The 26,588-nt window shown below is 42.3% G+C and overlaps 1 protein-coding gene across 3 annotated transcripts; it reads right to left on the reverse strand.

The window, feature by feature from the left end:
- Window positions 1–18,078: 18,078 nt before the first annotated feature.
- LOC123187080 (probable histone acetyltransferase HAC-like 3) lies at window positions 18,079–26,167 on the reverse strand. 3 transcript variants are annotated; one of them, XM_044598846.1, is made up of 17 exons: window positions 25,951–26,167; window positions 25,000–25,166; window positions 24,403–24,511; window positions 23,930–24,107; window positions 23,647–23,844; window positions 22,800–23,557; window positions 22,261–22,533; window positions 21,902–22,177; window positions 21,265–21,393; window positions 20,949–21,149; window positions 20,720–20,862; window positions 20,348–20,633; window positions 20,130–20,269; window positions 19,833–19,911; window positions 19,348–19,692; window positions 18,700–18,917; window positions 18,079–18,581 (listed from the first exon to the last, which is right to left on the reverse strand). In XM_044598846.1, the coding sequence occupies exons 2-17, from the start codon at window positions 25,152–25,154 to the stop codon at window positions 18,512–18,514; spliced, it is 3,558 nt and encodes a 1,185-aa protein (XP_044454781.1). In that variant the 5' UTR covers window positions 25,155–25,166; window positions 25,951–26,167; the 3' UTR covers window positions 18,079–18,511. The 3 variants fall into 3 exon arrangements, with proteins under 3 accessions (XP_044454781.1, XP_044454779.1, XP_044454780.1); XM_044598844.1 differs by having other exon boundaries at window positions 18,700–18,920; XM_044598845.1 differs by having other exon boundaries at window positions 18,700–18,920; window positions 25,000–25,158; window positions 25,951–26,148.
- Between the last annotated feature and the right edge of the window lie 421 nt (window positions 26,168–26,588).

The following is a 26,588-nucleotide window of genomic DNA, read 5'->3' on the forward strand; positions in this document are numbered from 1 at the left end:
GTGCTCAAAACAATGGCTAGCCCTCCACAAAGAGGCCAAGGACAAACGTGCCCAAATGGAAGGTGGGCCACACCATCAAGGCAGCTCCAACTTATATCAGTTCGGGCGCAACTGGGTATGTGGTTTGCTTCATGATTCATGCAATTCATTCATCATGCTAGCTTGAGCCCTTTAATTACTAATTTTCATTGTTTCTCTCTTTCAGGCACGCTACAATAAGGCGGATAAGGTGCCAGAGGTGTACGACCTGTATGCCATGGCCCACACTGCCTCTTTCAAGAAAGTCAAGGCTTTCTCTCAGTCTGACCTCGATGATGCAAACAACTTCACCAACATCTCCTCCCACAACAAGCTCGTGAGATATAGAGATGAGGGGAAGGCGTGGAAAGGGGAGGACTTTAACCCGAGCCAGGGTCCCATTGATCCAAAGCTGGTGATGATATCTGGTGGCGGGAGGTCCCATGGCTCCATAGCCATTGGAGATGGACTTATCCATTGTCCTAGCTGTTGGGGAACGTAGTAATTTCAAAAAATTTCCTACGCACACGCAAGATCATGGTGATGCATAGCAACGAGGGGGAGAGTGTTGTCTACATACCCTTGTAGACCTGAAGCGGAAGCGATCACAACGTAGAGGAAGTAGTCGTACGTTCTCCTCACGATCCGACCGATCCCGGCGCCGTTACTCCGGCGCCCCCGAGTTCTTGGCACACGTACAGCTCGATGACGCTTCTCGGGCTCCGATCCAGCAAAGCTCCGGAGAGAGAGTTTCGTCAGCACGACGGCGTGGTGACGATCTTGATGTTCTACTATCGCAGGGCTTCGCCTAAGCACTGCAACGGTACGATCGAGGTGGAATATGGTGGAGGGGGGCACCGCACACGGCTAAGGAACGATCTCAAGGATCAACTTGTGTGTCATGGGGTGCCCCCCTGCCCCCGTATATAAAGGAGCAAGGGGGAGGGGGCGGCCGGCCTAGGAGGAGGCGCGCCAAGGGGAGTCCTACTCCCACCGGGAGTAGGACTCCCTCCTTCCTTGTTGGAGTAGGAGAAGGGGGAAAGAAGGGGAGAGGAGGAAGGAAAGGGGGGCCGCACCCCTTGTCCAATTCGGACCAGAGGGGGGCTGCGCGCCTCCTTCCTTTCCACCTTTTCCCTCTATTTCCGTATGGCCCAATAAGGCCCAATACTCTTCCCCGTATTTCCGTAACTCCCCGGTACCTCCGAAAATACCCGAATCACTCAGAACCTTTCCGATGTCCGAATATAGTCGTCCAATATACCGATCTTTACGTCTCGACCATTTCGAGACTCCTCGTCATGTCCCCAATCTCATCCGGGACTCCGAACTCCTTCGGTACATCAAAATACATAAACTCATAATAACCGTCATCGAAACCTTAAGCGTGCGGACCCTACGGTTCGAGAACAATGTAGACATGACCGAGACACGTCTCCGGTCAATAACCAATAGCGGGACCTGGATGCCCATATTGGCTCCTACATAATCTACGAAGATCTTTATCGGTCAGACCGCATAACAACATACGTTGTTCCCTTTGTCCTCGGTATGTTACTTGCCCGAGATTCGATCGTCGGTATCCAATACCTAGTTCAATCTCGTTACCGGCAAGTCTCTTTACTCGTTCCGTAATACATCATCTCACAACTAACATATTAGTTGCAGTGCTTGCAAGGCTTATGTGATGTGCATTACCGAGAGGGCCCAGAGATACCTCTCCGACAATCGGAGTGACAAATCCTAATCTCGAAATACGCCAACCCAACATCTACCTTTGGAGACACCTGTAGTACTCCTTTATAATCACCCAGTTACGTTGTGACGTTTGGTAGTACCCAAAGTGTTCCTCCGGCAGACGGGAGTTGCATAATCTCATAGTCATAGGAACATGTATAAGTCATGGATGAAAGCAATAGCAACACACTAAACGATCAGGTGCTAAGCTAATGGAAATGGGTCATGTCAATCAGATCATTCAACCAATGATGTGATCTCGTTAATCAAATAACAACTCTTTGTCCATGGTTAGGAAACATAACCATCTTTGATTAACGAGCTAGTCAAGTAGAGGCATACTAGTGACACTCTGTTTGTCTATGTATTCACACATGTATTATGTTTCCGGTTAATACAATTCTAGCATGAACAATAAACATTTATCATGAAATAAGGAAATAAATAATAACTTTATTATTGCCTCTAGGGCATATTTCCTTCAGTCTCCCACTTGCACTAGAGTCAATAATCTAGATCACATCACCATGTGATTAACATCGATAGTTCACATCATCATGTGATTAACACCCATAGTTCACATCGACATGTGACCAACACCCAAAGGGTTAACTAGATTCAGTAATCTAGTTCACATCGCTATGTGATTAACACCCAAAGAGTACTAAGGTGTGATCATGTTTTGCTTCTGAGAGAATCTTAGTCAACGGGTCTGTCACATACAGATCCATAAGTATTTTGCGAATTCTATGTCTACAATGCTCCGCACAGAGCTACTCTAGCTAATTGCTCCCACTTTCAATATGTATCTAGATCGAGACTTAGAGTCATCCAGATCAGTGTCAAAACTTGCATCGACGTAACCCTTTACGGCGAACGTTTCTGTCACGTCCATAATCGAGAAACATATCCTTATTCCAATAAGGATAATTTTTTAGCGCTGTCCAGTGATCTACTCCTAGATCACCATTGTACTCCCTTGCTTAACTCAGTGTAGGGTATACAATAGATCTGGTACACAGCATGGCATACTTTATAGAACCTATGGCCAAGGCATAGGGAATGACTTTCATTCTCTTTCTATCTTATGTCGTGGTCGGGTTTTGAGTCTTACTCAACTTCACACCTTGTAACACAGGCAAGAACTCTTTCTTTGACTGTTCCATTTTGAACTACTTCAAAATCTTGTCAAGGTATGTACTCATTGAAAAAACTTATCAAGCGTCTTGATCTATCTCTATAGATCTTGATGCTCAATTTGTAAGCAGCTTCACCGAGGTCTTCCTTTGAAAAACTCCTTTCAAACACTCCTTTATGCTTTGCAGAATAATTCTACATTATTTCCGATCAACAATATGTCATTCACATATACTTATCAGAAATGTTGTAGTGCTCCCACTCACTTTCTTGTAAATACAGGCTTCACCGCAAGTCTGTATAAAACTATATGCTTTGATCAACTTATCAAAGCGTGTATTCCAACTCCGAGATGCTTGCACCAGTCCATAGATGGATCGCTGGAGCTTGCATATTTTTTTAGCACCTTTAGGATTGACAAAACTTTCTGGTTGCATCATATACAATTCTTCTTTAAAAAATCCATTAAGGAATGCAGTTTTGTTATCCATTTGCCAGATTTCATAAAATGCGGCAATTGCTAACATGATTCGGACAGACTTAAGCATAGATACGAGTGAGAAACTCTCATCGTAGTCAACACTTTGAACTTGTCGAAAACCTTTTGCGACAATTCCAGCTTTGTAGATAGTAACACTACTATCAGCGTCCGTCTTCCTCTTGAAGATCCATTTAATCTCAATGGCTTGCCGATCATCGGGCAAGTCAATCAAAGTCCATACTTTGTTCTCATATATGGATCTCATCTCAGATTTCATGGCTTCAAGCCATTTTGCGGAATCTGGGCTCACCGTCGCTTCTTAATAGTTCATAGGTTCGTCATGGTCAAGTAACATGACTTCCAGAACGGGATTACCGTACCACTCTGGTGCGGATCTCACTCTAGTTTACCTACGAGATTCGGTAGTAACTTGATCTTGAAGTTACATGATCATCATCATTAGCTTCCTCACTAATTGGTGTAGTAATCACAGGAACAGATTTCTGTGATGAACTACTTTCCAATAAGGGAGAATGTACAATTACCTTATCAAGTTTTCTACTTTCCTCCCACTCACTTCTTTCGAGAGAAACTCCTTCTCTAGAAAGGATCCATTCTTAGCAACGAATGTCTTGCCTTTGGATCTGTGATAGAAGGTGTACCCAACAGTCTCCTTTGGGTATCCTATGAAGACACATTTCTCCGATTTAGGTTTGAGCTTATCAGGATGAAACTTTTTTCATATAAGCATCATAATCCCAAACTTTAAGAAACGACAACTTTGGTTTCTTGCCAAACCACAGTTCAGATTGTGTCATCTCAACGGACTTAGATGGTGCCCTTTTAACGTGAATGCAGCTGTCTTTAATGCATAACCCCAAAACGATAGTGGTAGATCGGTAAGAGACATCATAGATTGCACTATATCCAATAAAGTACGGTTATGACGTTCGGACACACCATTATGCAGTGGTGTTCCAGGTGGCATGAGTTTGTGAAACTATTCCACATTGTTTTAATTGAAGACCAAACTCGTAACTCAAATATTTGTCTCTGCGATCAGATCGTAGAAACTTTTATTTTCTTGTCACGATGCTTTTTCACTTCACTCTAAAATTCTTTGAACTTTTCAAATGTTTCAGACTTATGTTTCATCAAGTAGATATACCCATATCTGCTCAAATCATCTGTGAAGGTGAGAAAATAACGATATCCGCCACGAGCCTCAACATTCATTGGACCACATACATCCGTATGTATGATTTCCAACAAATCTGTTGCTCTCTCCATAGTACCGGAGAACGGCGTTTTAGTCATCTTGCCCATGAGGCACGGTTCGCAAGTGCCAAGTGATTCATAATCAAGTGACTCCAAAATTCCATCTGCATGGAGTTTCTTCATGCGCTTTACACCAATATGACTTAAACAGTAGTGCCACAAACAAGTTGCACTATCATTATTAACTTTGCATCCTTTTGGCTTCAATATTATGAATATGTGTATCACTACGATCGAGATCCAACAAAACATTTTCGTTGGTGTGTATGATCATAAAAGGTTCTATTCATGTAAACAGAACAACAATTGTTCTCTAACTTAAATGAATAATCGTATTGCAATGAACATGATCAAATCATATTCATGCTCAACGCAAAAACCAAATAACACTTATTTAGGTTCAACACTAATCCCGAAAGTATAGGGAGTGTTCGATGATGATCATATCAATCTTGGAACTACTTCCAACACACATCGTCACTTCACCCTTAACTAGTCTCTGTTTATTCTGCAACTCCTGTTTTGAGTTACTACTCTTAGCAACTCAACCAGTATCAAATACTGAGGGGTTGCTATAAACACTAGTAAAGTACACATCAATAACATGTATATCAAATATACTTTTGTTCACTTTGCCATCCTTCTTATCCACCAAACACTTGGGGTAGTTCCGCTTCCAGTGACCAGTCCCTTTGCAGTAGAAGCACTTAGTCTCATGCTTAGGACCAGACTTGGGCTTCTTCACTTGAGCAGCAACTTGCTTGCCATTCTTCTATGAAGTTCCCCTTCTTCCCTTTGCCCTTTTCTTGAAACTAGTGGTCTTGTTATCCATCAACACTTGATGTTTTTCTTGATTTCTACCTTCGTCGATTTCAGCATCACGAAGTGCTTGGGAATCATTTCCGTTATCCCTTGCATATCATAGTTCATCACGACGTTCTACTAACTTGGTGATGGTGACTAGAGAATTCCGTCAATCACTATCTTATCTGGAAGATTAACTCCCACTTGATTCGAGCGATTGTAGTACCCAGACAATCTGAGCACATGCTCACTAGTTGAGCGATTCTCCTCCATCTTTTAGCTATAGAACTTGTTGGAGACTTCATATCTCTCAACTCGGGTATTTGCTTGAAATATTAACTTCAACTCCTGGAACATCTCATATGGTCCATGACGTTCAAAACGTCTTTGAAGTCCCAATTCTAAGCCGTTAAGCATGGTGCACTTAAACTATCAAGTAGTCATCATATTGAGCTAGCCAAACGTTCATAACGTCTGCATCTGCTCCTGCAATAGGTCTGTCACCTAGCGGTGCATCAAGGACATAATTCTTCTGTGCAGCAATGAGGATAAACCTCAGATCACAGATCCAATCCGCATCATTGCTACTAACATCTTTCAACACAATTTTCTCTAGGAACATATCAAAATAAACATATGAAAGCAACAACGCGAGCTATTGATCTACAACATAGATATGCTAATACTACCAGGACTAAGTTCATGATAAATTAAAGTTCAATTAATCATATTACTTAAGAACTCCCACTTAGATAGACATCCCTCTAATCTTCTAAGTGATCACGTGATCCAAATCAAACTAAGCCATAACCGATCATCACGTGAAATGGATTAGTTCTCAATGGTGAACATCATCATGTTGATCATATCTACTATATGATTCACGCTCGACCTTTCGGTCTCCATGTTCCGAGGCCATATCTGCATATGCTAGGCTCGTCAAGTATAACCCGAGTATTCTGCGTGTGCAAAACTGGCTTGCACCCGTTGTAGATGGACGTAGAGCTTATCACACCCGATCATCACGTGGTGTCTGGGCACGATAAACTTTGGCAACGGTGCATACTCGGGGAGAACACTTCTTGATAATTTAGTGAGAGATCATCTTATAATGCTACCGTCAATCAAAGCAAGATAAGATGCATAAAAAGATAAACATCACATGCAAATCAATATAAGTGATATGATATGGTCATCATCATCTTGTGCTTCATGATCTCCATCTCTGCAGCACCATCATGATCACCATCGTCACCGGCGCGACACCTTGATCTCCATCGTAGCATCGTTGTCGTCTCGCCAATCTTATGCTTATACGACTATCGCTACCGCTTAGTGATAAAGTAAAGCATTACAGGGCGATTGCATTGCATACAATAAAGCGACAACCATATGGCTCCTGCCAGTTGCCGATAACTCGGTTACAAAACATGATCATCTCATACAATAAAATTTAGCATCATGTCTTGACCATATCACATCACAACATGCCCTGCAAAAACAAGTTAGACGTCCTCTACTTTGTTTGTTGCAAGTTTTACGTGGCTGCTACGGGCTTAAGCAAGAACTCATCTTACCTACGCATCAAAACCACAACGATAGTTCGTCAAATAGACTCCGTTTTAACCTTCTCAAGGACCGGGCGTAGCCACACTTGGTTCAACTAAAGTTGGTGAGATGTCTCCCGCAAGCCATCTGTGTGCAAAGCACGTCGAGGGAACCGGTCTCGCGTAAGCGTACGCGTAAGGTTGGTCCGGGTCATCTCATCCAACAATACCGCTGAACCAAAGTATGACATGCTGGTAGGCAGTATGACTTGTATCGTCCACAACTCACTTGTGTTCTACTCGTGCATATAACATCAAACCATAAAAACCTAGGCTCGGATGCCACTGTTGGGGAACGTAGTAATTTCAAAAAAATTCCTACGCACACGCAAGATCATGGTGATGCATAGCAACGAGGGGGAGAGTGTTGTCTACATACCCTTGTAGACCTGAAGCGGAAGCGATCACAACGTAGAGGAAGTAGTCGTACGTTCTCCTCGCGATCTGACCGATCCCGGCGCCGTTACTCCGGCGCCCCCGAGTTCTTGGCACACGTACAGCTCGATGACGCATCTCGGGCTCCGATCCAGCAAAGCTCCGGAGAGAGAGTTTCGTCAGCACGACGGCGTGGTGACGATCTTGATGTTCTACTATCGCAGGGCTTCGCCTAAGCACTGCAACGGTACGATCGAGGTGGAATATGGTGGAGGGGGGCACCGCACACGGCTAAGGAACGATCTCAAGGATCAACTTGTGTGTCATGGGGTGCCCCCCTGCCCCCGTATATAAAGGAGCAAGGGGGAGGGGGCGGCCGGCCTAGGAGGAGGCGCGCCAAGGGGAGTCCTACTCTCACAGGGAGTAGGACTCCCTCCTTCCTTGTTGGAGTAGGAGAAGGGGGAAAGAAGGGGAGAGGAGGAAGGAAAGGGGGGCCGCACCCCTTGTCCAATTCGGACCAGAGGGGGGCTGCGCGCCTCCTTCCTTTCCACCTTTTCCCTCTATTTCCGTATGGCCCAATAAGGCCCAATACTCTTCCCCGTATTTCCGTAACTCCCCGGTACCTCCGAAAATACCCGAATCACTCAGAACCTTTCCGATGTCCGAATATAGTCGTCCAATATACCGATCTTTACGTCTCGACCATTTCGAGACTCCTCGTCATGTCCCCAATCTCATCCGGGACTCCGAACTCCTTCGGTACATCAAAATACATAAACTCATAATAACCGTCATCGAAACCTTAAGCGTGCGGACCCTACGGTTCGAGAACAATGTAGACATGACCGAGACACGTCTCCAGTCAATAACCAATAGCGGGACCTGGATGCCCATATTGGCTCCTACATATTCTACGAAGATCTTTATCGGTCAGACCGCATAACAACATACGTTGTTCCCTTTGTCCTCGGTATGTTACTTGCCCGAGATTCGATCGTCGGTATCCAATACCTAGTTCAATCTCGTTACCGGCAAGTCTCTTTACTCGTTCCGTAATACATCATCTCACAACTAACATATTAGTTGCAGTGCTTACAAGGCTTATGTGATGTGCATTACCGAGAGGGCCCAGAGATACCTCTCCGACAATCGGAGTGACAAATCCTAATCTCGAAATACGCCAACCCAACATCTACCTTTGGAGACACCTGTAGTACTCCTTTATAATCACCCAGTTACGTTGTGACGTTTGGTAGTACCCAAAGTGTTCCTCCGGCAGACGGGAGTTGCATAATCTCATAGTCATAGGAACATGTATAAGTCATGGATGAAAGCAATAGCAACACACTAAACGATCAGGTGCTAAGCTAATGGAAATGGGTCATGTCAATCAGATCATTCAACCAATGATGTGATCTCGTTAATCAAATAACAACTCTTTGTCCATGGTTAGGAAACATAACCATCTTTGATTAACAAGCTAGTCAAGTAGAGGCATACTAGTGACACTCTGTTTGTCTATGTATTCACATATGTATTATGTTTCCGGTTAATACAATTCTAGCATGAACAATAAACATTTATCATGAAATAAGGAAATAAATAATAACTTTATTATTGCCTCTAGGGCATATTTCCTTCACTAGCACTCTCCCGGAGATCAAGGCGCGCCAGTCGAGCTCCGCTCCTGAGATAAGGCCTCGTGGACGGCCAGTGCAACTCGCCATCAAGGTTAGTGATACGTACTCAGTTATCTTTCTCCATTACATTGTGTGTGCTTCCATCAATGATTACAAATGGTCATGTGAGTGGTGTTGCAGGCTGCTATACAGAGTGAGAGAGATAGAACGGAGAAACTTCTGGCGGAGGCGGCGGAGAGGCAGCGGGAGTTGGAGGAGAGGACGACAAAGATGATGGAGGAGGAGAGGGCACGGAATGACATGCAGGCAAGGGCCATGTACGAGCTCCTTGTGGTAAGTTTATTCTGCAGATTAGCCAAAACATTCATTTAGTGTTTGTCTCATTACTAACTAGTATGACTGAGTCGTCAAAACCAAATGTGCAGTCTGTGTGCGAGAAGACAGGTCAGACCGCTCCGCCGATGCCAGTGATTGCTCCTGGGACCACGGTGAGTTTTATTTGAATGGACATTACTTGCTAGTCTTAACATTTGAGTGTCATCATGCTAACAAGACATTGGAAATGATCTTTGGTGCAGCGTAACTCCAGACAAGCATCGCACGATCCTTCTCCAGCTACCGACACGAGCCACCCCGCTCCTACACCTCCTGGATCTTGGTGAGCTTATCTAGTGTTTTGCTTAACACATGCATAAAGACCTAGACTTAGCTTTATTTCCTCCAATGCTTACCATAATGACCTAGACTTAGCTTCTTCTCCTCCAAAATGACTTAATAAGCTTACTGACCTCCAAAACCATCCATTTTACCTAAGTTAGCTCTAAAACGATCCGTACTTAGCTTACTTATGTCAAAAATTGCATAATTAGCTTAGTTAGCTCATAGACGATCCATTTTACCTAAGTTAGCTCTAAAATGACCCATTTTACCTAGGTTAGCTTATAAATTATCCAGTTCATCCAAGTTAGCTCAAAAATGACCCATTTTACATAGATTAGCTCCTAAATGATCCATTTTACCTACGTTAGCTTTAAAATGACCCATTTCACCTAGGTTAACTCCAAAATGACCCATCTTACCTAGGTTATCTCATAAACGATCCATTTCAACTAATTTAGCTCATAAACGATCCATTTCACCAAGTTAGCTAAAAAAGCGATCCATTTCACCTAAATTAGCTCTTAAATGATCCATTTCACATAAGTTAGCTCAAAAAGATCCATTTCAACTAAATTAGCTCATAAATGATCCATTTCACCTAAGTTAGCTCAAAAACGATCCATTTCAACTAAGTTAGCTCATAAATGATCCATTTCACCTAAGTTAGCTAAAAAACGATCCATTTCACCTTAGTTACCTCAAAAAACGATCCATTTGACCTTAGTTAGCTCATAAACGACCCATTTCAACTAAGTTAGCTCATAAATGATCCATTTCACCTTAGCTAGCTCATAAACGACCCATTTCAACTTAGTTAGCTCATATATGATCCATTTCACGTAAGTTAGCTCATAAATGACATACTCTTCTTGTTCTAGTCTTCTTCTTGTTCTACTCTTCTTGTTCTAGTCTTCTTCTTGTTCTACTCTTCTTGTTCTAGTCTTCTTCTTGTTCTACTCTTCTTCTTGTTCTACTCTTCTTGTTCTAACTTTCTTATTTTTCATTTTGCAGATTTCATTCACTTGACGAAAACTTGCATAGATGGAGTGCTCCTTATCCCTTTCTCTGTTTCTTTTGTATCGTTGAACTATGCATGTATCGTTGGATGAAACTATTGTAATATATATGGTTGGATGCCTCTATGTTGAACTTGTTATGTATGATGGAACTATGCATGTAATATATATGGTTGGATGATGAAGTTATGTGTTGGATATCTTATATGTTTGCTCTGTAATGGCCTTTTGAAATATATCTATATATGTCATATATATTTGTGATGAAAATTGTTGGATTTAATAAAAAAACAGATAAAAGAGCCAATATGCAGGCTCTTTGCCGTCTGCCACCGACGGCAACGGGCTCTTTGCCGTCTGCCGCGGGCGGCAAAGAAGACATGTGGCATCCAGCTGTGCTTCCTGGGAGCTGACCCATTTGATCAGTTTGCCTACAGTGGCAGACGGCAAAGACTTTGCCATCAGTGGCAGACGGCAAAGAACCTGCACTTTGCCATCAGTGGCAGACGGCAAAGAACCTGCCATGTAGTGACGTGTAGATGACATCATATGGCGGACGGCAAAGACACTAGAAATTTTGCCGTCAGCGGCGGACGGCAAAGGCCTGCCGTTAGCCACTTAACGGACTGACAGCGCAATTATTGCCGTCCGCTCTCTTTGCCGTCCGCCGTAGACGGCAAAGGGCCTTTGCCGTCAGCCGCCAGGAAGCAGACGACAAAGTAGCTGTTTACCGTAGCCTACTTTGCCGGAGCCTTTTGCCGTCCGCGGCTGACGGCAAAGGCCTTTGCCGTCCGCCGTTCATGCCTTTGCCGTCCGCCGTGGCAGACGGTAAAATAGCTGATTCCTGTAGTGAAATGTTCATGTTCTAGGGTTTACTGTTCATTGCTCATAATTCCTGCTCATGGTTCAATGATACTGATATTTGTTCATAGTCACTGTTCATGTTAGGGAACATGCCCACAATAATTGTTTTTTAGTTTTGCCAGTTGAGTTGATATAACTGAATCTGCACCTTAACATGTTTGAACTACTTTAACTGTATTGCAGGGAGCTAATAACAGTGGATTAGTGCAGTGGGTAGATGAGGAGTGGCCAGATCATCTGCAGAATGCCCTCCACAAACTGTGGCTTATGTATGAGGATAGCATCCAGGCCAATAAGATGGCATGCCTCGAGCATCCATTTACTGTGCACAATCTAGCACAACAGAAAAAAGAGTTGCAGGAGACTTATGAGAAGCTTGTTGAAGATGTGAACAACCTCTTGGATTCCCAGGATAATCTGCCACAAGAAACTGATATGAATGTTGCTGACAGCAGCATGGAAAAGGATGTTGAGATCAAAAAATTGAAGGCAGTTGTTGATCAGTTGAAGTGCATTCATGTTGCTCAAGCCAATGTCATTAGGAATTTCAAGTTCAATCATCTGAAAGAGAAGGAAAAAATTAGCTCTGATAAGAGGACTTTGGAGCTTAGCTTTGCTGACCTAAAGAAAGAAAAGGAGAAGCTGGATGGTTACATTGCTGAGTTGACTAAATAGAAGGAGAAGTTGATCATTGAGAAAAGTACTTTGCAGTGTGTTGTTGCTGACCTGAAGAAAGCTAGTGAAAGTAACAATAGGAAGCTGAAGGAAATCAAGGGTATTTGTGGTGAAGAATAAATCGTGTTGTCATATGACCATGTGGGTCATTGTCTTTCGTTACTAGCTTTGAACTATGGCTTGTAATGCTTTAAGTTTGAATCTGTTGAACTAAGTTACTTTTGAAGCATTGAACTATGGCTTGTAATGTGTGCTAAATTTGAATCTGTTGAACTAAGCTTGGATCGTTTAATGAAGGTGTTTGTACGGTTATTTTTATGTAGTTTGGATCCTTAATTTAGTGGTTGGTCGACGCCAAGACACCCTAAGTGACAAAATTGATTCATTTAAGGTTGGTCGACGCCGAGCCACCCTAAGTGACAAATTTGCTCCACTTAGGGGTTGGTCGACGTCGAGCCACCCTAAGTGACAAGTTTGCTTCATTTAGTGGTTGGTCGACGTCGAGCCACCCTAAGTGACAAATTAGCTTCACTTAGGGGTTGGTCGATGCCGAGCCACCCGAAGTGACAAGTTTGCTTCACTTAGGGGTTGGTCGACGCTGAGCCACCCTAAGTGACAAGTTTGCTTCACTTCGGGGTTGGTCGACACCGAGCCACCCTAAATGGCAAGCTTGCTTCACTTAGGAGTTGGTCGACACCGAGCCACCCTAAGTGACAAAAAATGCTTCACTTAGGGGTTGGTCGACGCCGAGCCACCCTAAGTGACAAAAATGCTTCATTTAGGTGTTGGTCGACGCCTAGCGACCCTAAATGACAAATTAGCTTCACTTAGGGGTTGGTCGACGCCGAGCCACCCTAAGTGAAAAGTTTTCTTCACTTAGGGGTTGGTCGACGCCGAGCAACCCTAAGTGACAAATTAGCTTCACTTAGGGGTTGGACGAGGCCAAGCCACCCAAAGTGACAACATCATCATCATCATAACTAAATAGATCATAAATAGCTTGATGCAAGAAATTCTAAATGACACCATCATAGACAAGATAATCGTTATCATAGTCTACATGACATCCTCATGCATAAAAGTCTTGATCACAAGCATAATTAGGTAAATTACATAGTGTCATCACAAACTAGCCAAAATAGGCTGAATTAAACTGGTTTGAACATGACAAACTCACGGTTGTTTTCAACATCACAAACTTGAAATTGTTTTCAACATCACCATCATGAAATTACTTCTTCTTGCTTCCCTGAGAACAATTGAACCACTCGGACATCTTGTAAGAAGGTTTTCTCAGCCTTCCAGTACCTGAAGCTCTAGGTGGTATGAAGGTTTTCTTTGCAGCAGTAGAAGAACTTGGCCTAGAAGCACCAGCAGTAGATGAACTTGGCCTAGAAGCACCGGCAGTAGATGATCTTGGCCTTCTAGCTGCAGCACTAGATGAACCTGGCCTAGAAGCAGCAACAGCAGATGCAGTTGCTCTCCTAGTTGCAGGAGGAGCTGATGGAGCTGGCCTAGGTGCTGGTGCAGCTGTACTTCTTGCCCTGGGAACTGCTGGAGCTGATGGAGCTGGCCTAGGTGCTGGTGGAGTTGTAGTTCTTACCCTGGATACTGCTGGAGCTAAAGGAGCTGCCCTTGGGGTTGATTAAGCTGCATCAACTCTTCTGTTTTCCTGAAGCGTAAACATACAAAGATTAGAACATAGTATAGGAAATATAATCATAAACTGAATTTTTTGAAGTTTGGACAATTAACCTGGTGTTGGTTCCTTCTCATTGCAAGGGCTGGCTTAAGATTTTTGTGGCAGCTAGTGTACCTATGCCCACTCAAATTGCAATTACTAGAAGTGATTGATGCCATCCTAGAAGTATCCTTAGGACTGGCTTCTCAAACTGATTCTTTCTCGTCTTTTTCTGCTTCTTTCCTGGCTTGTCTTTGAAAACAGGTGGCTCTATGTCAGGGGTCCTAGTCTTTGGCCGTAGATCAGGCCTAGGCACAGGATAGATAATTGGACTGTAGGCTTGTTGATACATTGGTTTCTTGAAGAAAGCATTAACAAAATCTTCTGGATGTAGTTTAGCCTTGTTAATTGCTGAAACACCATGATTGCAAGGAACCCCAGTCATATCCCATTTTCTACACCCACATGTATAATCTTTCAGATTTACTACATATGTGATTTCTCCACTTGTAACCTGGTATAGATCAGGTCCAGCCTTGATTGACTAACAGAGTCTGGAATGATGTTTAGCTTCTTCCAGCAAGCATTCAGGCACATGAACAAGCCATGGAATCTAGGATTTATGCTAGGATGGGCCTTCAGTTGCTTTGTTGTAACAATGCATCTACTTCCTGGATTGGTATCCAACACAGCTTGGAGGTAATCCCTTATCCTTGTGTATTGTGCCCTCTGATCTCCTTAGAAAACACTCTTAGCTGCTTTCTTGCTCTGTAGGCCATGTGAATGGACACTTCTATTCCATGTTTATTCTTCAAATTGGCTATTATGGTATGGACTAGTGTGTTTATGTTTGCCCTCAACTGTTCCTCACACTCATGTGTCAACCATCTTCAGTCACTTTGGTGATCTCTCCTACAACAGCACAATTGTGGTACAAGTTCATCTTCTTTATACAAAAAATTTTCTCATGTGCAATTTGAGAAGCAGCAATGAAAAAAGGACAGTCTTCTGTACTACAAACTGCAATAACTCTATCTGAGCAGTTTCTATGAAAGAGTAGTTCCTGTTTTGTGAGATGTGAAATGTAAGAAGTGCACTCCTGAATTGCTGGACATTTAAGAAACAAAGTTTCTTCACGAATTGTTCTTGTGGGTTCTCCCTCTTTTCATCATACCAAACCCTAGGCTTCTGCTTTCTGGCCCTGCTCTTCCTACCATTTGGTTGCCTAAATGTTGGAAGCTGAGCACCATCATTATCATCCTGACTTAAGTCACCTGGGTTGCTCTCCTCGTCAGATGAAGGTATCCAATCTTGCTCTATGATTTGGTCAAGACTTCCAGGTGATCTGGTTGTTGGCCCCTTCCTCTGGCTTCCTCCTGTGCTACTGCTTCCTCTTGCACTACTTCCTCCTATAGTGCTTCCTCCTCTCCTACACTCCTCAACTTGCTCATCCTGTCCTACCTCCTCCTCTCCTGCTTCATCCTCCCACTCCTCCTCATCTGCTTCATAAAGCTCTTCTACATCAGTGTCTCCTTCAAAGTGATTGAGAGGATCATCTCTATGCCTCTTCATTGCCTCCAGCCTAGCTATTATGTCTTCATCTTCTAAAACCTCATTGTCACTATCACTGTCAGTGAACTCTTCAGCAAGCAGCTCTAGAAGTTTTCTTTTTGCTGCCTTGTACTTCTCTTTTTGTTTCTTATTGGTCCTAAACTTTTCAATTCTTCATTCCTCTTCTGCTCCATCATCTGCTCAATCTTCTCTTGCTCTTGGTCTGTCTCCATGAAATACTCATGCCTCTCATTACCATAGTCCAATGCAAACTCTGGTTCACTTGGACCCTTAAGCTTCAACAAACATGAACTCTCCTGGGTGTTCATGACCTGGACAGGATGTGGTTGGGGCTTCACTGGACTGGGGAAAAGAACTCCTGAAGTATCTACCTCATAGACAAGTGGTACACCTAATTCAGACAAAGGGACCTACTCTTCATATAAACATGACCAATGTTCAGGTCAACTGGTGTGGGTGCATCATTTCTCATAACTATAATGTTAACCACATTATTTCCTTTAGTACATATGTCATCCAACATTTCTTCCACTTTGTCATCATCGGTTAATTCTTCCATTCCTGACACCCCAACTCCTGGATCTCTGACATAATACATATAATATCTTGAACTAAAGCCTTCCAACTCTATTAGTGCAATAAGATTCCAGTAGGTTATGTCTGATAAGCAAGTGGTTCTTTCCAAATTATCTCTATCCTAGAAATGGAACCTCACTTCCCATTCTTCATCATCCAACCTAGTTCATTTAACATAGTTGTTAACATTCAGATAAAACTAGTGTTGAACAATAAAGATAAAATTCAGTCAAACCTAGTGTTGAACAATTCAGTTAAAATTCAGCTAAATCTTTTTTTGACTATAAATTCAGCTAAATCTTTTTTTGACTATAAATTCAGCTAAATCTCATTTACAACTGACTACTGAGCCATTATGTTCAAAACTAGTGTGCAATTGCCTTTAAAACTACTGAGCCATTATGTTAACCTAGTGTTACAGTTAAGTTAAAAACAACTTTGCAGTTCAAATTCAGTTAGCATGACTGAGTAATTAAGGGCAAGCTTATTTGCAGTTCACAACCATTATTGTAACCCAATAATCCTAACCAAATACCTACAACATAATCCCCAACTCTGTAACAGTTACACCATAACCCTAGAACCCTAACCCTAGAAACCAGATCGGGGAAACAGGGAAACAGTGACGAGGGGGAGAGGATGGATGGCTTGCACCACACCGCTGAAGGAGGATGCAAAGTGCTAGCTGCCCGTCGGATTTTCCTTCACCGCCTTGGCAAATGCCCTTGCCACCGCGTACTGCGGATCCGGGGATTGGGGAGGAGGCACCGCCTGAGAAGGATTCAAGCTCCCGCAGAGCTCGAGTGGATCTCCATCACCACCAGCATCGCGAGCGGAAGCGCCGCCGCCGCCGTCGAGGCCGTCGCCGCCGCCAGGTTTCGCCTTCCCCATGGAAGCCCGAGGGAGAGCAAAGAGTGAGAAGTGGAGTGGGGGCGGCGCGGTCGGCCCGTCCGACGCGAGCCAACCAAGTCGTCTCGACCAGACGACGTCGTTTCTATCCGTTATGCCACGTAGGGGGAAACCGGGCCCCAGCTATCGGAAACGCAGTCAAACGAAGCAAATCGCTCGATCAGTGCAAACTGCAAAAAGTTTTTTGCAAATGAGCGACCTCGTGGTTTTCTGCAGAAGATGCCCCAAATGTGGTGGCTTTTTGCAATTCACTCGTTATTGTCAAGAACCGGACTCCTTTTTCAGTGATTACCCAGGGATAAGCACAACGCTCGAGACAAATGGTCAAATATGAAACTGTGTTATGGAAATTTCTTATGATTTAGTTAGATGAAAACACTGAATAACACTGAATTTCCAGTTTACAAAAGCTTTTCTTTGGTTTTCTAAAATTTAGTTTGCTGCTATCGTAAACCGTAAATAACCATGGTTTCTTCTTCTGCAACGACAGGGCGGCCAGCATCATGACAGGGCCACAGAAGAAGAAATAACACTACTGTGCTGAGTCAACTTTTGTTTGTGTCATGAAACCAGATACAACTCCGTTCCTGGGACTGAGCTTGGCCCCCTTAAGGCGAGGGCCGAGTACATGTAACCATTTGTGTGCTGCTGCACAGCTTGTAAATTAAGGCCTTGAAACGTTTGATGCTTCATCTTGTTTGTCTATAACTCGTTAAACTGTTTGCCTATCCTACATGCTGCAGCACTGTGTTTTTTGTGTTCGCATTAAGTCGCCAGTTTCACACAGTAGTATTTTTTGCTTGCCCAGCAACATCATGTGTCCCCGATGCCTCACGGGTTACACCAAAACGTTCTGAATGAATCTAGTTGGTATAGATTTTCAATGTCCTGCATTTTAGCCTTCCATTCAATTATTTGTTATCTTGCCCATTTTCTTACAGAAAACAAATTATATGCAGATGTTACTAAGACTGGGCCTTCTTAGTAACAAAATAATTAACTTTGTCACAAGACGTCGTCATCTTCAGAATTCTACAGCATCAACCACAGCTTCAGAAACATCAAAGATGATGACAGGATAGTTAATATACACATTAACTGGACCTGGATTAACAGGGCTGAGCAAAACTGCGGCCTTGTTCAACTCAATGGGGTCAAGGGGGAGAGGGGGGTAAAATAAATAAGAAACAAAATAATCCTATATCCTGTCGATCCATCATCTATGGCCTGCAGGAAACATATACAGGTATTGCACCTACACCACTACATTTGTCAGGATGTCTGTCTATGTAAGCCTCCGCCTTCTTCCCACAAGTTTCAGGAAAACCGGCGAAACAAATAACTCTGCTGCTGCTGCCGTCGCCACCAGGTCGCCGTTTTATTTATTTCGCAACTTGCAATCCGGTTAGCCAACAACAAATTTATTGCATTTTCATCAACAAATCTTCTGCTCGAGAAAACCTAGGGGGTTAATTTCTGATCCGCTAGCATTCCATGGCACAACAGGGTCCAGCAGTAACCATTTTGGCCTTGCCCATGAATACCTTCAGATCTCTGAAAATGGAATTACAGAAAATCATCAGAAACCCCACGAAAAGAGATAATATACTGAGTGATGCAACTATGCATTTGGAGACAGCAGCCGTATAATGTGGATGAAGCGTGAATTTACCTGCATCTGGGAACTGAGCAGTCCCCGTGATCACACTGTTTTGAGTGAGTGAGCAGAAGTCTCCACATGAAGACACAATTCCTGCAACCTCCCTGGTTCCGGATAGCACATCGCACACCATGGTAGAACAACTTCTTCATTGTAACACACAGTTTGAAACTGCAATTATGCGGATCGTGGAAGCATTTTGATGCATGCACCAAGCTCTCAAGGTAGTCCTGCTTTGAAAACATGAAGTTCATTAGTATGGAACAGCGGGGAAAAATATCATTCTAACAAAAGACAGTTAAAGAAATTTATTTTAGAACTACACAATCATCACACAAGAATCCAAAATAAGGAAAATCTTCACATTCACAGAACCATACCAAAAAAAAGGATCATATTCCAAACAATACAAAAAACTAATCATGGAAATCGTCCATAAATTAGGTAAGAGAACAAAACAAAAGAGAACTAGACTATCCAGTTACAAATTTAACATCCCTTTGGCATTGCGGTGGATTGTGATAATCCTGTTTGTTTAACAAGAATTTGAATATTTGACTGTTTGTTGAAATAAACTTTTTCATAATTCTGTAACTATTTACTGCAGAATAAGTCCAGCACAAAACAGTCCAACACAAAACTGAGACTTAAAACGGATACCTGCAGAGTGTAGTTTGGCAGTAGTTGCTGATTGTCCGCCTGTTTGAGTTTATGTATGTGCAAATTTTCGCCGTCTTGTTTATAGCATGAATCACAAAATTTGCAGCCCGCGCAAACCAGGCACCGCCACGCAAAGCGTTGATCCATTGCCCGGTGACAAGCAGAGCAAGCTGAATCATGTAGATTATAAAGAATCATCATTGTTGAGTGTTTTGCCCGTCGGAGTGTATCAAACTGGTATTGATTGTCTTGACAATGCTTCAAGAAATCTGTTCTGCTGTCAAAATACTTGCTTTCCATTGTTGGATCTCCATCATCAGTCTCTGGGAGAGGTTCTTCCTCTATCTGTAGAACAATTAGTTACTCTGGTAAGTACAAATTTCATCATATAAATTTACCTAATAATAGCAACGTGAATATTTTGCTTGCTTTATTTGACTGATGAAATGAACTTAAAAAAACTATAGCAGAGTTTATAATAGTACTCTTTGAAAGGCATGCTTTTGTTTTGTTGCAGCTGGATGCCTGTTCTTTTGTGGGGCACTTAGCTCCTCTGCATGGCATCTACAAGGAAGAACAGGCAAAAGCATCATCAGTAATGGGTGCTATCTCAATGGAATGGGTAATTTATCGAGGAAATACGTGTGTGCAGTTGGATTTTTCATAAGAAAAGGCATTCTCACTGCTGCTGCTTTACTAAGCTTTATGTGGTTATTTATAACCTAGGACAGCAGATTACCTAAGTATAAGATAAAATAATAGTGATCGGATGAAATACTTACTGGTCACAAAGATGGAAGTTTTTGCAGCAAGTACACATCCAACTTTTACCAGATAAAATAGGTTGGTGGCAATGCTTGCAAAACTGCTGCAGACAAAGCATAATAAAGTCTTCTTTCATTGTTCTCATCTTTTCTCCAAGCTACCAACAATGAAAAATATGGTGTCAGTGCTGACGTTATACTGAAAGGGGGATTAAACAAGATCAAAGTAAACTAACTTTGTGCACTAACAAGATATCCTCAGGGTTCCCTTTCCTGTCATCACGTTTGGCAACCCGTAGGGCCCTTCCTGCTTGTATGTCGTTCTTCTGCGAGGTGTCGTCGTCTTTCTTCTCGAGGAGTTTCTCTGCTTCCCCAGGCCAGAAATCATTCTCACAATATGGCAAGCATGCTGCAGAAATAACGGCCTTGCATTCACCGGTAGGCTGAAGAAAAAAATCGTACAGCGTATTACGCTCCACAACTACACCCTCCCTAACAGCCTTCTTGATCAAGTTCTGGTACCTAAGAAGATTCATGAGAAAGCCCAATGAAGTACCATAAACAAATAATAAGGATTAAATTGTAATTATCATGTTATAAATACTGACCAGCTCCGAAGTTTGTCAGACCTCGGCATTTTTTGTGCCGTGGGATGACAATACAAAACATAATCATCACGCTTTGTAGATGGGCAAGCCCATATGGAGCAGCTTACAAACCCTTGTTTCTTGCAGTAATCCAAATAGCCAATCTAAAGGAAAAACATATCGGAAGATATTTGAGCTCAACATGAAATCAAGAAAGTTAATATTAGATGAGTGTTCGCATTTCTCGTACCAAAATTTCATGGTACACAAAGGTACGGAGAGCTTCGCCACTTGCAGATTTGATTTCAGGCCTGAAGTACTTGACCGAATCGATATATGCAAGATAAACGTGCCTTTGATTTGGTGAGGGGCTAGCAGAACCATACTCTTGTACATACATGGCAAACAGACAAACATCCACGCCTTCATTCTTTTGAAACAAGAGAATGGCCTGTACAGAACAAAAGGCACCAAAAGTTAGCCTTCATTATGTACTAAATAGCTGATATTATTGTTAAGTTGGATAATTACGAAAGAATTTGTCAAATAAGGTATCACCCAATCACCTTCGATTTGTACGGAAATTCACCAGGGTAGTTTCCTTGTTTAAAAAAATCCCGAAAACGTGGTAGGACTTGAAGTACTCTTGCAGCAGAAGAAACCACTCTAACAGTAAGACCTTCAACTTCAGGTACCTAAAATATTGGAGTGCAAAAAGAAAGTTGCAATAAGTTTACTCCATAGTTAACATCAGACTGCAAAACAATTCCTAGAGACAGGCAAATAATATTAAGATCAACACAGACAGACTGACGAAACATTAGCAATCAGAACTCATTTCATTATAATATGACATGAATCAAATTATCTCTATTCGAATCCAATAAATTCAACCACACAACTTGACATAGTTTAGAAAAGAAGATCCTGAAATGCAACAAATATTACCAAATTATATATACAGATAATGAATTACTAAGTCGACAGAGGAAGATTGCAAATTTACAATGAAAGAGCTAATGTGTAAGTTCGAACGACATGGATCAAGAAGAGCAAGTAGCTCCTGGAAAATAATAATAAGGTATTAAAACAGGAATGTGATAGGTCTATGGTTAGTTGTATGGTCAAGAATTGCTGATAATATGGGAGTTATTTTGAATGTAGTAGAAGCCCACAGGATAATCACAAATATAGCACAAATACCTCTTCAACACTTTTTCCTGAAGCCCTTGCCCTCTGCAGCCGCTCATGCTCAAGCCGCACTGAAAGTCTCTGCTCGATATGATCGCTCAGTTTAGTTCTTGGTAACTCTAGTGCTCCTAGAACAGCAGATGACTCCAGCAAATTTATATCTCCGCTATCCTTCTCCTTCAATAAACATTTCGCACATGTATACTCCACCCCCTCCTCCATAACCTTAGGGTTAAAAAGGGCACATATTTGATGCTGCCACGCTTTGCACTTATCACACGCAACCCACTGAAATGGCACAAGTTGAACAAAAGATGAGGAATTTGTATATGATTAAGAATAAGTAGAGAGATATAAGAAAAGCACATTACCCATTCAGACTCGGCATCTGTTTCTGCATAATTGGATCTCCTTTCATATTTAGCTTTTGCATTACTAACATGGTGGTGACATTTGGCACATATTGAAGTCTTATCACTTCCATTTTCCACAGGAACATAATAGGATCCCGTCGAATTTATTACTTTGAAACAAAGAGCACAGAATCGTGGAGGAGGTTCAAAAAGAAGCCGCTCCATCCCACATAAGTTGCATGTATTTTGGTCAGGCAAGCCTGACTGGTCCTCTTCTGTAATCGCCTTGTTCTGAAAGAAGGAAAAACAATTGAGACAACGAATATGACCTATAGCTCAAAATAACTAAATATTATGTACTATACAGGCAATCCAGTTAACATGATAAAACAAAAACTATTCTTGAGCCTGACTCAAGTGAAATTACATAACTACGTAATTTTGCATATTACTAAGTGGCATAATCTGTAGAATATTCTAGCACAACTAAGGATCAAATGATATACTGATATTACAGTAATAGAAAACCGATGAGATCCAACAGGCTCTGAACTCACCGGAAAAATATGCTGGCCCAGACTTCTCATGTGATCTCTAAGCTCCTCAGCAGTTAAAGGATAAAGTATTGAGCCCCCTCTTTTCTTCCTTGTAGTTAGGCTGGCTACTAGTGATGTTTGATCCACTGAGCTAAGCTTAGAGTCCTTCATCTCGATGTCACCATTTTCATCACACAACCCTTCTTCAGCTTGCACAGCAGTCTCTTGCAGCCTAAAATTCTCCATGGTATTGCTAGCATTGCTGTCCTGCAAGGAACAGCCAGATGGCGACTTCATAGATAATACTGTGGTTTCAGACTTTACTGTTTCAGAAGATGCATGAGGCCCATTGGCAGCAGGCTGTTGTTCCTTTGGAAACTCTGTTTCATCGGCATGGACAGGAATGGGGTAATTAACCTTTAATCGTTTTGCCGGATGATGCTTGCCAGAAGATTCATCTGAAGCAGGTGAATTTGGCTTTGATACAGTGCTATTTGATGTCTGTTCAGCTCTCCCCACTGCCTCTCTTACAGTGACACAATTACCAGAGTACAAGTCATGGCCTCCAGCTGTAATATTTGACTGATCTGATTGCTCTATTGGGTGACTCCAAGTATATAACATTTCCTTGCATTCTCTGTACTGTAGAGACGATGATACTTGGCCAGTGGAATATCTGTTGTTATTTGTAAAATTTGTGGTTCGGTCACACATCCCAGACACAGAACTGGAACTACCAGATGTCGATGGTTGTGGACTACCAACTTGACGAGCATCACCTGATACAATTTGATCATAATGTTTAAGATGCAAAATAGCTTAAGCTAAGTTTCATACATAACTCAAGTCAAGGTAAGTAAAAACTGACCTGGGAAATGGTCTTCTGTATGGCCAGTAGGCGCTCCACCACTGAAATCTCCAGCAAGACAGGAACTATATTTTGGTAGTGATGACATACATGGTGCAGCAGTGGTGTTTGCTAAGCTTTCAGGACTCCGTTTAATGTTATCAGCTGAAGAATGAGCAAAGTCGGCAGCAACTTCATGATGATTAGTTGGTGCAAATCCTGCCAAAATAAACCCAAAGTTAAAATTCTGAAGTTGTATTGTGAGGTCAAGATTGAAAGTTCGAAACTGATCATCTTAACTCACCCTGAGGATAAAACACATGCTGTATACTTGAATCTGGTACTTCTATCCCAAGCTGTCCTGGGTATGATGTCGGTAAAGCTGCTGAAGAAGCCCAAGCATATATGCTGTTGCCAAATGATCCACAACTGAGAAGAGCATTTACCCTAACTTCTAAAGTTTCAAAATCCATGTATTGGATCTGAGAGAAAAAAGTAGGTGTTAGCAAGTCATTCAGAATTATAATGACCGAATTCCATGAGTACATCACATCATCTAACAGTAACAGTACCATGAACAGAAAACATAACAAATTACAAGAATAGCTTAAACATCGACAAACAGTTCCAAGTTCAGCAGAGCATGATTAAAGATAGCATCTAAAGATGATGTAACAAGAAAGCAGAATAACCCCAAACAAAGCACCGAGTGAGGTCAGGGACAATTATAGTGAAACAGAGGAAAGAACTGGATTTGCAACACGACACAACACAAACCTTTGATTCAGCATCCTTATAAAGCTGCTCATCAATACTTTTTGAAACTGCCAGAAGATAACGTGTGTCGAAGTTGTAGAAATCCCCCCTTCTTTGCAGGTAGTTTGCACTGGATAGACAAAGAGATCAAGATGTAGTGTGAAAACAGGAAATGTCAATGATAAATTATTTAGAAAGACAGAACCACTTAATATATTTTTTTCACCTCTCTAAACCCAGAATTATCTACTATGCATGGGTTTCAATCAAACAACAAAGTACAGAGACGATATTGTCAATTGTCATACATAGTATGTCAGTATATTTTGCATGGGCGTCTATGGCTGAAGTCCAATAGTACACATAAGACACAACTGACAATTCATTTTTCCCAAATTTTATGAAGTTTCTCCAGCGACTGAAAATTGCATCCTATATGTAGAAAAAGACCAAGGCATCGGAATCATTCTCAAGAAGTACACAACAATGCATACTACAAGAATATGAACAATGACACAATTGTCAACACAACTAGAAAAAAAGGACCTACAATGTAACCATTGGTATTAGAATACGCATTGCTGTGGATATTGGTGGTTTCAGGCTTTCAGCACTTACATTCTATGTTTGATCACGAGACGGACTGGAGAAGTATCTGAATCCATATTATCCAGCTGAAGAACCTGCGCTGCAGTTTGTGTGCGAGGTTTCTGGACAGTAAAGCCACTTGGTGCATACTGCTGCTGGATCCCTTGCAGGGTTTGTGTCATCATCCTTCTAGATCACTTAAAATCAAAATATTTAAGTTAGTTTCAGACTTATCAGCAGGTACAACCACCCCATATACAATAAATGGTCAGGGCAAATGGTAACAACAATTAATATACTAATACAATACAAAGCAGCATTAGATAATTGGTACGGGCAAAAGGTCCATTTTGCCAAGTAAAAAATCAAACACACCAACCACCGAGCCCTACATGCATGACTAACAACAAGCACTTCAGCCTTATACTAAAGTGGGTTTCAAAACCAGTAAACCGTGGCTAACAGCAAGCACACAAACTATAACCCAGGCTTAACCAGTTGAAAGAACTGAAATTTTTCCTCCTAGCTAAAATATATCACATAAAACTAGCCACTGATAAGGGAGAAGAATTATGTGCATAGAAAATTGTATGTAAGCAACAAGATTGGCATGGCTAGATAGAAGTAAAAGTAAAACCAATGTGATTTTCATATCCAGGAACTACATTGCTCATCATGTAAGTAAGAAAATGTACGACCTTAAAGGACACATTCATATTCAAACAGCAATGCCATCCCCATTCAGATGTTCACTAGTATGTAATCAGCAATGCCATCCTCATTCAGTTAACACTCCGGTCACAGAATGGCCGGGCGAGCACAACAAGCACGACCAACAATCACAGCCTATGCTACAAACACTATTTTTTTCCCTAACTAAAACGAGATTGGTTTCGGTCGACAGCGGCAGCAGCTCGTCAGACCAGCGGCGCGGGCCACGGAGAAGCGAGGGGCGCGGGGGAGGGGAGGGGGAGGGCTTACTGGGGAGGAAGAGGCCGCCGTCCGTCGCCCCCTTGGCCGGGGGAGGCCGCGTCGACTGCCTCTGCTCGTCCGCGCGGAGTCGCCGCCTAGGGTTAGGGTTTCGTCTGCCTTTCGTCTCGGTCGCGACTACGGCGGATCGGACGGTGGAGGCTTGTGATGGCTGTGGACCGCGCGGATCGGGTTTGAGCCGGGGTTCTCTCCGCGAGCCAGATATCGGCCGTCGCCCCGACTTCTTGAGTCAGTCGGAAAAGGGGCGATTTGTCTCAGAGAAAAAGTCGGAAAAGGGAAATTGGGTGGGCGTCACAACTGGAATCAAAATCCTTGTGAGTTCGGTAGCATATATATATAAATAACGAAAATACAAAGGTGAACATGGTGCGCAAGCGCCCCATGTGAATAGTAAATTCATAAAAAAATACTAGGAAAAATTAAAAAAATTCTGAAATTTCGCGGTATGAAACTTGGGCGATCATTCTACTCATGCGTGAAGTTTTGTGATGTATTGAGTATTGGCCCCCATGGTATTTTGAGCGAAGAAAATACAAATGCGACCATACTATCCATTAAACGGTGTTTTTTTAATATAGCTTCGATTTTGTCATTTTTGCCCAGATTACCACGGATGTGATTTCTTCGTG

Source organism: Triticum aestivum, chromosome 2A, assembly GCF_018294505.1.
Source record: "Triticum aestivum cultivar Chinese Spring chromosome 2A, IWGSC CS RefSeq v2.1, whole genome shotgun sequence".
In the NCBI taxonomy this organism is placed as follows: domain Eukaryota; kingdom Viridiplantae; phylum Streptophyta; class Magnoliopsida; order Poales; family Poaceae; genus Triticum; species Triticum aestivum.

Bases quoted from the DNA above. Each gene is read 5' to 3' on its own strand.
- LOC123187080 (XM_044598844.1), bottom strand. From the start codon at position 25,154: ATGATGACACAAACCCTGCAAGGGATCCAGCAGCAGTATGCACCAAGT. The intron at 24,108-24,402 runs GTTTGTGTTGTG...TTTTTCTCTCAG, and splicing joins ATAAGGATGCTGAATCAAAG to ATCCAATACATGGATTTTGA. The intron at 19,693-19,832 runs GTACTATTATAA...ATTGTTCTACAG, and splicing joins AAAAGCATGCCTTTCAAAGA to ATAGAGGAAGAACCTCTCCC.